The 14,110-nt window shown below is 32.9% G+C and overlaps 1 protein-coding gene across 1 annotated transcript in view; it reads left to right on the forward strand.

The window, feature by feature from the left end:
• Window positions 1-10,028, forward strand: part of URI1 (URI1 prefoldin like chaperone) — a gene marked incomplete at its 5' end in the record, with an annotated part of 64,461 nt that extends 54,433 nt beyond the window's left edge. Inside the window, 5 exons of the mRNA XM_079724192.1 lie at window positions 1,345-1,519; window positions 2,834-3,170; window positions 4,949-5,091; window positions 5,875-6,124; window positions 9,120-10,028. Coding sequence (XP_079580318.1) covers window positions 1,345-1,519; window positions 2,834-3,170; window positions 4,949-5,091; window positions 5,875-6,124; window positions 9,120-9,302 — 1,088 coding nt within the window. The 3' untranslated portion in view covers window positions 9,303-10,028. The remainder of the gene's footprint in view (window positions 1-1,344; window positions 1,520-2,833; window positions 3,171-4,948; window positions 5,092-5,874; window positions 6,125-9,119) is intronic.
• Between the last annotated feature and the right edge of the window lie 4,082 nt (window positions 10,029-14,110).

A 14,110-nucleotide genomic window follows, 5' to 3' on the forward strand; every position in this document is an offset into this window, starting at 1 on the left:
TGTTAGCCATTCATTTTATGTTGGCTGCAGGGGCCTTCCATACACAGGTTGTTTCCAGGTTCATTTAATAGCTTTCACTTGCCAAGGATTGGGTGTGTGTTTGGGTTTACTTCTATAAAGGCAGTGGTTTTCTAGTGTGCTGTAAAGTGTTATAGTAGTGAAAAATTTTAAAGTATTACAGAAATGGTTTATAATTTGCTACTATAGAAAACTTTTAACATTTATTTTGATTATTAAAGTTCATATTTTAGTAATTAACTCTGAAGAGAACTTGTTAGTTGAAATAGAGGTGAGTTTAGAAGCTATATTCTAGCCATACTATATACTGGCGTGGCATGACAAGTTATAGCTTGTGGCTTTGGAAGGTGAAATAAAGGAGACAGATATTAAAGTTAAAGAGCTGAAAGACAAGTTATGATTTTTGTTTGTGGTGACCATTGAAAGATGTATGTATTTTATAAGTCTGAAACATAAAACTTGTTAATACTGTTTTATCAATAATAGTTATAAAGAATAGGCTATGAAACGTAATTTTGATATTTTCAGATTTAGAAAACAATTCTGTAAATTTGAATATATGATGGAGGTCATCTGTTAGTACCATATCTCGTAACAGCATTGTAGACTTTCTCCTGTTGCCGTCTTTAAAGCTTTAATTTGCTTTATAAAAAAAATTACTTTTTTCAAGTGAAAAGCTGATAGGTTTGAGTTCAGATTTTATCCATCTCCTGCCTCACATGAGGATTATAAATAAGATAAAGCAATTTAAAAAGTAGAAATATTCATATATAAAATTATAGTAGAATTTTTCAAGGATTAGGCTCCATAGATTTCTCTTAGGGTATTCCTGTCTGGCAGTGCCTTAGAGTTGAAAGTATCCTGTGACAAGGCTTTTATGTGTTACTTTAGTAACTAAATTCTCTTGAGTAAGGATGGAAGATGGGTATTACTTGTGTTGAATTTTGCATTACAGCTAGAGTGCATTGTGACCATTTCTGCTTATGCATTTTTGAAGCTTTCAAGCATCTCTTCACAGTCTTTAATATGCTTGTGAATCCTCTGGGGCTCTTGTTAAAATACAGATTCTGATTCAGCAGGTCTGGGGAGGCCCTGAGAGTCTATACTTCTGAAATGTTCTCCAGGGATGCCAGCACTGCTGGTCCTTGGACTACACTCTTAAGTAGCAAGATTCTAAGAGACATACATCCTTGGCGGTCTACTGTTTGGCTTAAAAATCATGCCCCCCTCTTTCTCAACAACCCCTCACCCCAAGAGAAAATCTTATTAAGTCTAGGTTTGTGCCTTTTAAAAATTGGCTTTTAACAGCCTTTTTTTTTTTAATAGCAAAACACCGAATTGCTCATAAACCTCACTCCAAACCAAAAACTTCAGATATTTTTGAAGGAGAATTCTCAAATGATCTAAAATCCAAGGATCTGCTTGCTGATAAGGAACTGTGGGATCGACTTGAAGAATTAGAGAGACAAGAAGAATTGCTGGGTGAAGTTGATATTGATAGGTACCTAATGACAAAATACCTTACACACATTTCCTTATAAAATATGTGCTGATTGAAGAAAATACAGAAAAGCATGCTATACTAATATATCAATAACCCTACCACCCTAAAATACATATTCTCTAGAATATTTTCTTTTAAGGCCATGTGTTCATGCACATGCCAGTGCATGTGTGTGTACAGAAATACACAAAATCAATATTCCTATTTTTTATTGTAAGGTTTCAGCCCTATTTTGTATAATAAAGTAAGATATACCAGATGCTTCACTTTTAATAATTATGGATGCTTTATATATTATATTTTAAATGATTTGTTTTTATACTGTAGTCAAGATAATGCTGTATGTTTGAATGACTTGTTAAAAAGAAATATGTGCGTTCAGTTTAAGTTTGTTGCTGTAAAATGTTTATCCTTGATTTCCTTTGCAAACTTCTGCTTATTGAGCAGGTAATTTGTAATCTGCTCAAGTAGTTAGATATGAAAAACTTTACCAAATTGCCATTTGAAATACATATTAGCACTCACCCAGAATTATCAGAGTGCTCAATGAAAACTGTTACTATAGAAGTTCCTATATTATTTTGCTTAAATGATATGCAGAATTAGTTACTGTGAAAAATAAGACATGAAGCACAAAGGATATTTTTTTCACTACCGTTTCACCTATACTTAGATCTTTTTGATTAACTGATACTGTTTAATTTTTGTAAATCAGTTTTTAATCTTATTATTTTCTTGATCACGATTCTTTTTCTACTTTTGCGTGATGTTATTTCAGTTCATTGCATTTTGGGTTTTGTTACTTTTATAAGGTCCTCAAATCCTTTGTAGAATGAAGCATGAGAAGTGTATGTGTATAAATCATGTACATATGTAGAAATCTTTTATTTTTTAAAATTACAGTAATACATGCTTATAAAATATTTTGATTATAGAAAGAGAAAAGAATATGTTATAGTTCTGTGGTTGTAGTTTCTGGTCTTTAAATAGAGATAACATATTCTCTGTGATTTCTTACAAATTTATGATTGTATTATTTGTATGGTATTTTATTGTATATGGCCAATATCCTCCTTGCGAAGATAAAAAAAAATCTACTGTATTCTACTTATGTTTGAATAACTACAACGTATAGAATTAGCATAGAAACTATTTTTTATTAATTCATTTCAAAACATTTTATTAGCCTAGAAATCTAGTTTTAAAATACCTTATGCAAAACCTTAGTTTTTACCCTTTGAACTTAGGTGCAAATTAGAATATGTAAAATTCTAGTGTGTCTGTTTGATCTTGTTAATTTTCTTTTTCTAGTAAGCCTGATACTGTGATTGCAAATGGAGAAGATACGTCCTCTGAAGAGGAAAAGGAAGATCAGAACATAAATGTGAATATGATGAATCAAGTAATGGACTCTCTCACTCCCAGCAATTGTTATCAGAATGTTACAAATTCAGAACTGTTCAATGGTCAAGTGAATAGTCAGTGGAACTGTTCAGTGAATGGTTCAAATTCTTATCACAGTAATGAAGATGAAGAAGATGATGATGATGATGATGGTGGTGATAATGAAAATGACCATGATATCTTAGGGGCTGAAGATAATTCTATACCAACAATATATTTTTCTCATACTGTCGAACCTAAGAGGGTTTGTATACTTTTAACTTTACTAATTTTTCATATAATTTGAATATTAGAGATCATCTATGATATTCTTTAAAAGAACAATATTAACAGGGATTAATATTGTTTATAGTGCCAAACAAGAAAACCATCTTTTGCCTCTTTCTCTGACCAATTTATCTAAAAAGAAAAAGGAAAAAAAAAGTCTAGATAGTTTGCTGGTATTGGTCCGTTGTTCTCTGAAGCCACAATAGAATTTGAAATTTGGGGGTCTGGAAGGAGATGAGTTTGAGGACAACTACTGTAACTCCACCTGTCCTTCATTCAGAAAGCTTTCTTAAGAATTCTAGAGTTAATTTGGGCATTTTGATATATTTAAGACGAAAGTGATTTGCATTAGTTAAATTTTTAATTATATCAGGTTGTTTCTCTGTGGGCATAAAATGAATAGGAGCATCATGAGCAAAAAGGAAAGATTTAGAAAGAAGTAAAAATTAATTCCATTTCTCACAAATTAAATACAAACATCTCTGGGTGGTAATCATGATTTTAGAATTCTGGTATTTTAGAGCTGGGGGTTACTACAGAGAGATCTTCTAATACAGGTTTTTAAGTTTTCTTAGTATCAAAAGACTTTTTGTTCCCTCCATACTTATTGTAGAATACCCAGTTTTAAAATCCCAGTTCAAAGCAGGTTGGATCTCACTGAAGGAAGGACCTTAAACTCATTCCCTTGCTCTCTTGGCCTCATAATACTGCTTTAAGGAGCTACCGGGAATTTCATCTTTCTAATTTGTCTTTCTCAAGGAAACTTAGGGCCTAGAAGACCATAGAGCTAGTTAGTAATAAAACAGGGACTCCTTTTTCTCAGTTTGGTGCTTTTTTTTTTTTTTTTTTTTTTTTTTTTTTACCACAACAAGGTACCCTTGCAGGGTTTGCCTGTATCAGAGGTAAGGGTCTGTGGTAGCAGTCTTAAATGCCTGAGATAATTATTTAATGAAAAGTGTTTAAGACATATTTGCTATTTCTTAGGTCAAGATTTCCCTGCTCTAATGTGAAGTGAAATACTTATATGTTTTTTTAAAATATATATTCTAATACTTCAGACTAAAAGGAGCATCTTGGAATTCTTTGGAAAAAATTGACCTATTAGCCAGGAAAAAAGTTTGCTTTGTGATTCTCTTTTCAGGCTTTAAATTAGTTTTCATTTAGATAAAACAGGAAGAATAAATAATATTTGCAGGAATGTTATGGGGAATAGCAGTCATTAATATGGAAAGATGGTATAAATGCCGAGTAGGGATAGAAGAATAATGTATTAATCCTGAACAGGGTTGATTTTTATTTTCTGGTCCTTAAATTTTTAAAAATTAGAGATATTTTAAAAATTCTAAGTAGTTAAGCATTATCTAATATTGTTTTTATGACTTAAATTTTATATTCTTACTGAATATTTATTTTGGTGCTCTTTGTTTTGAAATGCATGATTTAAGCCAAAAACTTAAATCAAAATAATGGGTGATGTGAAAGCTTATAATAATCTAGCATTTAGTTTGTATGTATTTTGCTTTCTGTATAATAATAAAGTCACTGATGACTAGAATTGGTCACTTAAGGTATAATTTAATACTGTAGAAGTATGATAAGGACTTGTTAGCCTTAGCTGATAATGCACATCATTTCAGTGTCAAAAAATGTAAACTGCTTCTATTACTATTATTTCTTAAATTGTAGAGTTTATTGGTTTTAGTTTTGGCCTTGATTTCTCAAAAGGATCATAATTTTTTGCTGTGAAATTTTTAGGTACGAATAAATACTGGAAAAAATACCACTTTAAAATTCAGTGAAAAGAAAGAAGAAGCCAAACGTAAGCGAAAGAACAGCTCTGGCAGTGGTCATTCTCCCCAAGAGCTGCCTATGATCAGGACTCCTGCTGACATTTACAGGTGAGTGGTACTCACAGATAGCAGAGCAGTCTGCTCTTCCCTTCTCATTTTTTGCAACTGAGTATATACAGGAAAAGGTTGCTTGTAACACAGAAGGCTCTCACTGAAAAGTGAGGTATTCTGACAGAGTTAGCTTAGTGTTTTTATAAAGGCTCTCACAGAAGCTGCTGCGCCCCACCACAGCTTCTCAGTTCAAAGCAATTGGAATGTTGCTTGGTTTTTTGCTTTTGCCCCTCTTTGCCAGTGCTTTTAAAACATTCCTAATCTAGTCAAAAAATGTTGTATGTTAACTTTAGAATGAAAGTTTGTGTTTCTAGTGTGCTGGGGCAGCAGTTTCCTATCACAGTATGACAGTGCTTGGCATGTGCTTTACCTTTCCACAGAGTCGAAGTTAAGTATGCTATTCCAATTTTTTGTTGTATTGTTGAGAAAGCTGTCATTTGAAAATACCTACTGTTTTCGTGACGCTTATTTGTAAAATAGTGAAAATTGCTAAATGACTTCTGAGAAGGTCTAAAATATATGTAGAATTTCGGCAAATCACGCTGTTGTCACCCAGAACATGTGTATAAATAAACGGCTGTATTTTATTAGGCCAAGCAATAATAAAAGTAATGTAAGTATGTCATTCGAGGCTACAAAACTACTGTGATGGTGAAAATTTTGGATAAGTTTGAATAAAACATTTCAGATTAATTTCTGGAAAAGATTTTTTTAAATCCTTATAAATTTATCCTCAGTTTTATGAGTTAACTAATGAGTATATATTTTTTGATATTATAGAGTCTTTGTTGATATCGTGAATGGAGAATATGTCCCTCGTAAGTCCATCCTGAAGTCTCGCAGTAGAGAGAACAGTGTTTGCAGTGATACCAGTGAAAGCAGTGCTGCTGACTTCGATGATAGACGGGGAGTCTTGAGGAGCATTAGCTATGAAGAGGCCACTTGTAGTGATGCTAATGAGAGCATTTTGGACGAGGAACAACAGGAAAATCATCAAAAGAAACTTTTGCCTTTATCAGTAACACCTGAGGTATGTATGTATCTTTAACTCTTTATCTTATAAAGTATCTTTGACAATTTTTGTGAGTTAAAAAGGTGGTGGTAGCTCGATTTCAAAGGGGTATGCAATTCATTTCCCCCATTTTGGAGTTGAAAAGATTTTTTAAATATTGTAGCTGCTGTATCTTCCAGGTATGGTGTGGAAATCATTAATCTTATTCTTAAGTTATTTTATATAATTATTTATTGAAGTTAATCAACAGAGTAATGGCATCGTTTATCTTGTAGCTTCTTTAGTTCATACATACATTTAGTCTCAAAAGTCATAGATCATAATTAATTAATTCTAGGCTTGTACTTTTTTGATAATTAATAATTTATAAAAAATTAATAGTCACTAGCAAACACAATATAGGTATTACAATAAAGTAGTTCAAAATGAAAGTGTTACCACTCTTGAAGTTCTATTTCTGTGAAATAGGAATTTTAAAGTATCTTAATTAGCATATGTATTTCATTTTTGGCTAGAATTTTTTTTTTTTTTTTTTTTTTTTGGCTGCACCACACAGCATGTGGAATCTTAGTTACCCGACCAAGGTTTGAACCCGTGCCCCATTCAGTGGAAGCATGGAGTCTTAACCACTGGACTGCCAGGGAAGTCCCATGTCTAGAAAATTATTTAGCAGCTTATTTTAAATAAATTCCACTAGATCAGACTTATAGTCATTTTACGCTAGTTCAAGTAGCAGATTGTACTTTTCTCTTTTAAATGCTTTGGTTGAGTTAAAGAAAAAATATATACATGACAGATAATTATCTATAGTCCTTCTATGTTTTGGCTCGTGCCAGTGAAATTTTTAACTCTTTGGAATTGTGGAACCATTTTACAATCTAGTGAGAGCTGGAGATCCTCTCCTCAGAAAAATGAGTGCACACACATATACTCTTAGCAACCATGTTGCACATAGTTTTGTGTGTGGGGAAAGGAGGGGTATTGGGAGATACCAAAATAGGAATGTTATGGTTTCCATTATACCCAGACTTGATATTTTTTTACTCTTATGTTTGGCGGGTATTTTAGATTTTTAATTTAAGGAGTATTTAGGGGCTTCCCTGGTGGCGCAGTGGTTGAGGGTCCGCCTGCTGATGCAGGGGACACGGGTTCGTGCCCCGGTCCAGGAAGATCCCACATGCCGTGGAGCGGCTGGGCCTGTGAGCCATGGCCGCTGAGCCTGCGCATCCAGAGCCTGTGCTCCACAATGGGAGAGGCCACAACAGTGAGAGGCCTGCATACCGCAAAAAAAAAAAAAAAGGAAAAATTAGGAAGACTGGGGAACTCATACCCATATCAAACTGATATACCCATTTGAGTATAAGTCAAATACATATAAAACTATATATCTTTGTATATGAATAAACATATGTAGAACTTCTGTTGCTTTTGCTAAATAGTCCCTAAGTGGTACTGATTGTACTAAATGGTAACTGGGGATGGAGGGGTCATTGATAATTAGGAGCAATATGTATGATTAGAATATTCTCCTTCCCTTCTTCCAATATAATGATTTCAGTTGACCTGGAGAGTATCTTAACTTATTTAATAGTCTTCCCTACTGTTAGAAAAACAGGTGGTAGACTTTTGCTGTTTTTAAGTATCTGAAAGTTAGGTTTTTGTAAGGACTTAATATATTGTGGTATAGCTAGAGCTCAAGTCTGGAACTTATTTTCATTTCATCCTATTTAATAGCTTTGCATTTTGTATTGAACTGTTACAGTTAGCACCTAGATGCTATAAATTTTTTAACATCAAAATAAATAGTTCATGGTATTATGGCAAGTACTTTGAAAGATATCTTTTTTGATATCTTTAAATGTTTAAGTATTCTCTTTTTCAAAAGCATTTTTAGTATAATAAGAAGACTCTGTGCTCATCATGATAAAATAGAGTTTTTAGAAAAGTAGACTTTGAATTTCTTTTAAGAGCTGGACGCCACCCAAGGTCTCAGAGTACTGTGGGAGGGTCAGGGCATTTTTGGTTTTTGTTTCTTTGGTGGGGCAAGCTGGTGGAGGTTGGCTTTTTAAACTATTCAGGTGATACATTGTCATTTTGTACACTTGGTAGACAAAGTCAAGCTAAATATACATGTTTACATGCCAAATTTTAGTTTGTACGTAATGAGTCTTTAGAAAATGAAAGTGAGGGGGTTTCAAATACTAGAAATCTTGGGGAAAAAAATAATAACGTCTTGATTTTGATAGATCTGTACATAAAAAGACATAGAAAGACATATCTTTGGTTTTATTTCCATCATTTTGTATACATTACATACGTACATTACATACAGTTGACCAAAATTAAGTCCAGCAAACATCTGGTTGAAATTAAAGAATCATTTTTTGTGGTGCCTTGATTTCTCTCATTGAATTAATTGTATGAAAATTTGAGGCTGATACTTACTTCCACTAGCACCAGCACTTTCAATTTTCAGTTTCCACTGATCTCAAATAAAAATGAGGCAAGATGCAATAAAATACTCAAATAATTGCATGAATGAACACCACCTAAGAGATGTCACTGCTGCTGAAACGAAGCTCTTGGCTCACAGGCAGCATGGCCACCATAGGATAGCTCATTCATCAGCTGATGTTTGACACCCTAATAGAATTCTTAATTTTAATACATTATTTTTCACAGCATGGTCTGGATATAAATGGAATGTATGAAAGTTGAGGACCTTTTATTTACCCATTTTTTTAAAATCCCATGTGAACATGTTTTTTACATTTTTGTTTTCTTGCATGTGTACTATTAAAAAATCTACTTATATTTGGTGGTGTAATTAAGATATATTTTAATGGTACTTGATTTCTATGAGCAATTTGTATTTTGATGTTATAGTTCTATCAAAAAAATCTTATGAATTTACTTTTAATGAAAAGAAATGTCTAATTGGCAAATACAGGATAAAGATTTTGTGGGCACCTTATTTGCATTTTATTATCATAATCTCACTTTTGTCTTCCAGGCTTTTTCTGGAACTGTAATAGAAAAAGAATTTTTGTCACCTTCCTTAACACCACACCCAGCCATGGCTCATCCTGTGCTACCCACCATTCCAGAACGAAAAGAGGTTCTGTCAGAAGTATCAGAAGGAACTACAAAGAGGGTTTCAAAGTTCAAAGCTGCCAGATTGCAGCAGAAAAACTAGGGCCTGCCTAGGAAATGGGAGTTTACATCCTAAAACCTAGTTTTGCAATTGTTTAGAATATATATAGCAAAATATGTTACATGTAATTTGAAATAAGGCATCCTGAGTTAATTTCACAGCAAGTTCTCTTACTGTTATCAATGGTGTTAAAAAGAAATCAAAGTAAATATTTAAATACTTTAATATTCAGCTTGTTTTGTTAATTCTCTGAATACTGTCAACACTCTTGTTTAAGTTTGCCTTATGAAATAGTGGCAGCATTTTGAATTATTTTTCAAAGAATACTGTTCATATGCATTGTTTTTGTGTTTTGAACTAAATACTGGCAGTTTTGTACCAGCTGTGATATTGTGCATACCATATGGACCATTTTAAAGAAACTTTTAAAATTTCAAATAGATTCAACAATTATATTACTTGCTTTAGCATTTTAAAGGCACTTTAAAAAAATCTACTTCTTGTAGGTTTTGCAGCTAGGTGGCTATTTAAAAAATCTCTCCCTCTTTGACTGTCATTCTGTAATCTCTAAGACAGAAAGCTGCATGTACCCAAGGGAAAGTTTCTTTGATTGGAAGAATGGTATTTTGTAAATTTTTTTTTAAGTAAAAATTTTATGAAACTTGGTCTCTAAAATGTTGTGAACTTTATGATTCAGAATCAAATATAGAAATGTCTTTGATTCATATATATGTTACATGCACCACACAATGGATCCTTGAATTCTTAACAATTCCATAGGCAGTTCTTCCCTAGTGTGTGCAGTTTTAACTGGCATTATATTTTGGGAGAGAAGGAAAGGTTGTCTAGATGATAAAAATAAATAAATAAATAGATAGATAAATAAATAAAATTTTAAAATAAGAAATTGTATGTTTTAATCTCCCAAACATTTTCGTTCTTTAAGGTTACTTTCCTAGTAGTAAATGATTGAAAAACATATTTACTTTTGGTAGAACTCCTTAAAATTAAGAGAAATTTATTCTAACGTAGAAAATTACACTGCAAGTGTTAATCGTTAGCTTGATGCATGCTAAAATGTAGCTTTAAAAAAGCATTCTGCATTAGTACTAAAATAAGCCATCAAGGCCAGTCCACCCTCCTCTGTTCATGGCTAAATATTTAAAGGTTATTTATAGCTTCTTTAATGAATTCTTGCTTAAACAAAGTGAAATTATGTCCTAGAAAAGTAGAAGCTATTTGTAACTAGAACAGCACAACTGTAAAAGTTTTATGAATATGTATTTTAATAATAAGGGGGTGAGCCTGAATCCCCACAAGTTAATGGATAATTCAGATCAGAACAGAGGACTGATTTTAAAAGATTGCCTAAAAATGTAGAAGATTTGTTTAGTAAATTTTGATCAACTGTGCATGTATTTTTAGTTCAAAACTTTTTCTCTCAGCCAATCCCCCACAAAAAAGAAAACAACCAAGAGTACAATCACATACACACAAAGGAGCCCCTAACTCCAACTGCTTGTCAAGTGAGCCTTTCTGTGTTAGATTTTCCCCCAGAAACAAACTTCACTGTGGGATTATTCTGGTGTTCTTTACAGACATATAATTTCAAGAGTACTGTCATTAAATAATTTCTCATGTTCTTCAACTTCATCTTGAGCCTGTTGTTGTTTATGCAGTTTATGTTTCTTGCAAATAAGATGTTCCCTCATGGAACAAGATGGTAGTAGGAACAAAGAAGTATTAGATTTTCTGCTGAAGACCAAATGAAGTAGTGTTGCCCCACTTCATAGCTTCAGTCTTAAAGTTTCAAATTGTAACTTAACCTTATAGCTTTATTTTTCATATTAAATTCAATATTCAATATAATAAAATGAAGTTGGTCTTAAGTGTTCTCTTTTAAATCGTAAACAGAACAGACTGAATTTTTTTAACTTTCAATTTTTAACTAATTTTAGACCTACAGAAAAATTGCAAAAAATAGTAGTTTCCATATATCCCCTCATCCAGCTTCTCCTAAAATTATAACATCTTGTATGAACATAACACAATTATTAAAACCAGGAAATTCACTTTGGTGCAATGCTGTTAACTAATCTATAGATCTTATTTGAATTTCACCAACTTTCTACTAGGTGTTCTTTTCCAAGATCCTATATAGGATCCCACCTTGCATTTATTTGTTATTGCTCCTTAGTCTCCAATCACTGGCAGTTCTTCAGTTTTTCCTTATCTTTCATGACTTTGGTATTTTTGAAGAGTACTGGTCAGGTATGTTGTATGATGTTCCTCAATTTGGGTTTGTCCAGTACACTCACATGATTAGAATGAGGTTTTGCATTTTTGGCAAGACTACCACAGAAATAGATAATATCAAGAGGTTCAGATCAGAGATGCGTTCTAGTGAGTCATTTCAGGAGGTCCTTAATTTCGACCTGCATCACTTTAACCTTGATCACTTGGTTAAGGGGATGTCTGCCAGGTTTCTCCACTGTAAAGTTACTGTCTTTTTCTTTGTAGTTAATTAAATATCTTGAAGGAGATACTTTGCGATTTACAGATTTCTTTTTCTCCTCAAGTCCGCTAATTTTTGCATTCATTTGTGGATCTTGTCTGCAACAGTTATTACTGTGGTATTTGCCTAATAGTGATTTTCTGTTTTGCCCTTTCTTTCTACATTTATTTCTTGGGATTCTTTTGTAATGAAAATCTGTGTTATTACCCTGCCGCCATCCCTGCCCCGTGTTTATTAATTTGTATCTGTATGGACTTGGATATTCTATTTTGTGGGTCAAAATCCAATTATCATTATTTTGTTTATTCAAATTGTTCTACCTTTGACCTTTAGGAACTCCTTTGAGTTGGCCCCTGAATTCTTTCAACAAGTCTCCGTCTTTTTTGAACTCTTTCTGACACCACAGAATGTTACAGGCGTATCTTATATTTTTCCCGCCCCAGGCTTGGAACCAGTAACCACTTCTCCAAGGAACCCTTGATCCTTTTATTGGAGAATGGTGTTTAAAAACCAACATCTTCTCATGTAGGTGTGTGTATTGCCATTTTGGTGTCATTGCTTCTAGGCCCTTTTAGTAGATAGGGCTAGGAAATTATGTATACTAACTGATGCACATATCTATATTTGTTTGCTTATGTACATTAAAAAATGTAAGTGTACACTGATAATTCTGATTCTAATCAGTTTCAGTTTTTCCTTATTTATGACATCTTTCTTCAATAGTGAGAAACGTGGCTCTTATTATATACAATGTATTTACTTATTTTTAAAATATCTAGTACAGTTGACCCTTGAACAGCTCTGAGGTTGGGGCAGTGACTCTCCTCACAGTTGAAAGTTGGCATATAACTTTACAGCTGTCCCTCTGTATCCATGGTTCTGTATCCGTGGATCATATAGTACTGTAGTACGTATCTAGTAAAAAAAACAAAAAAAAACAAACCCATATATAAGTGGACAGGCACATTTCACACCCATGTTCAAAGGTCAGCTGTTGACACACACAAGTAGTTTTAGAGTGCTAATCCTAACCCCCCGGAGAGACACGTTTATTAAGTATATTGCACTACTTATGTTCAGTTCTTTTTTTTCTTCAGCTTTATTAGTATCAATCAAAAGTTCTTTTTCTTTCCCACTCCTTCATTGTGATTGTATTCATTTATAATAGAGTTAGGTTCATTTGTTAGTGTTTGTGCTCCATTGGATTCTCTCCACATTGTGGCTGGGTTTAATGGTTTATTTGGGGTGTGTGTGAAGGGTATATGAAACATTAATGTGGTTCTAAGAGTCACAGATATGTAAAAAGATAAACAGAAGATAAACACTCCTCCCTCATTCCTGCTGCCCTGTTCTCATTTCTGTCATCTTTCTGTCACTTCCTCATCTACCCATTGTTAGTACCCAGTCTCTTTATTTTCTGGTTTAACCTTTTTGTATTTCTTTTGCACAAATAGATACACACATACTTTCTTTTTTTTCTTTCTTACATGAAGGATAACATATGTAACTTCTCCCTTCCACTTTAATGTGTTTAATAGTATGCCCTGGTAATCACTCTGCCTGTTTACAGAGAGCTTCCCCCCCTTTTTTTTAACAGAGGTATACCACTTTTTGTGTGTAGATGTAGCATAGTTCATCCAGCCACTTTGCTGTGTATGGACATTTAGGTTCCTGAGTAATTTTGCAATTACAAATGATGCAGTGAGTAATTTTTATGTGTATGTATTTTTGTGTCATTGGAAGTATCTTCTGGGTAGTTTCCTAGAAGTAGGATTAATGGGCTATCTTTATGATTTCTTTTATACATGATAAAGTCTGTTTTTAACAGTATTTGTTTTCTTATCAAGGATGTGGTTTTAACACATTTGCTTGCATATCTACATTTTATTGATGATTCTTTGATAGTAACTTTGGGACACTATAGTGTCCTAAATGGACTTAAAGTGTTTATAGTGATTATACTCATTTTGCTATATTTTTATTTTGGGGGGGTAAATGGGTCATGCAAGTGATTTATAAGAGCTTTCCATAAATCGGAATAATTTCCAATTTTATAAAATACAGATACCTCATTATATTAGATTTATTTTTCTCCTCCATAAGAAATAGCTTTTCAAGGATGCTAATCTTTTTCTGTGTATCCTTTTGGTGAGTGGCATATAGGCTTTCGATTAAATGCCTGTTAAATGAATTCCTCAACTACAATAAATATTTATGGTTTTATGTTTAATCCATTGGTCGATATTGTCAAATTTTTACATTTTAAAATGCTTTTTCAGTTATTTAAATTTCATTTTAAAGGAACATCATTTAGGATATGAAAAAGTTTTTGCAG

Source organism: Hyperoodon ampullatus, assembly GCF_949752795.1.
Source record: "Hyperoodon ampullatus genome assembly, chromosome: 18".
NCBI lineage: Eukaryota > Metazoa > Chordata > Mammalia > Artiodactyla > Ziphiidae > Hyperoodon > Hyperoodon ampullatus.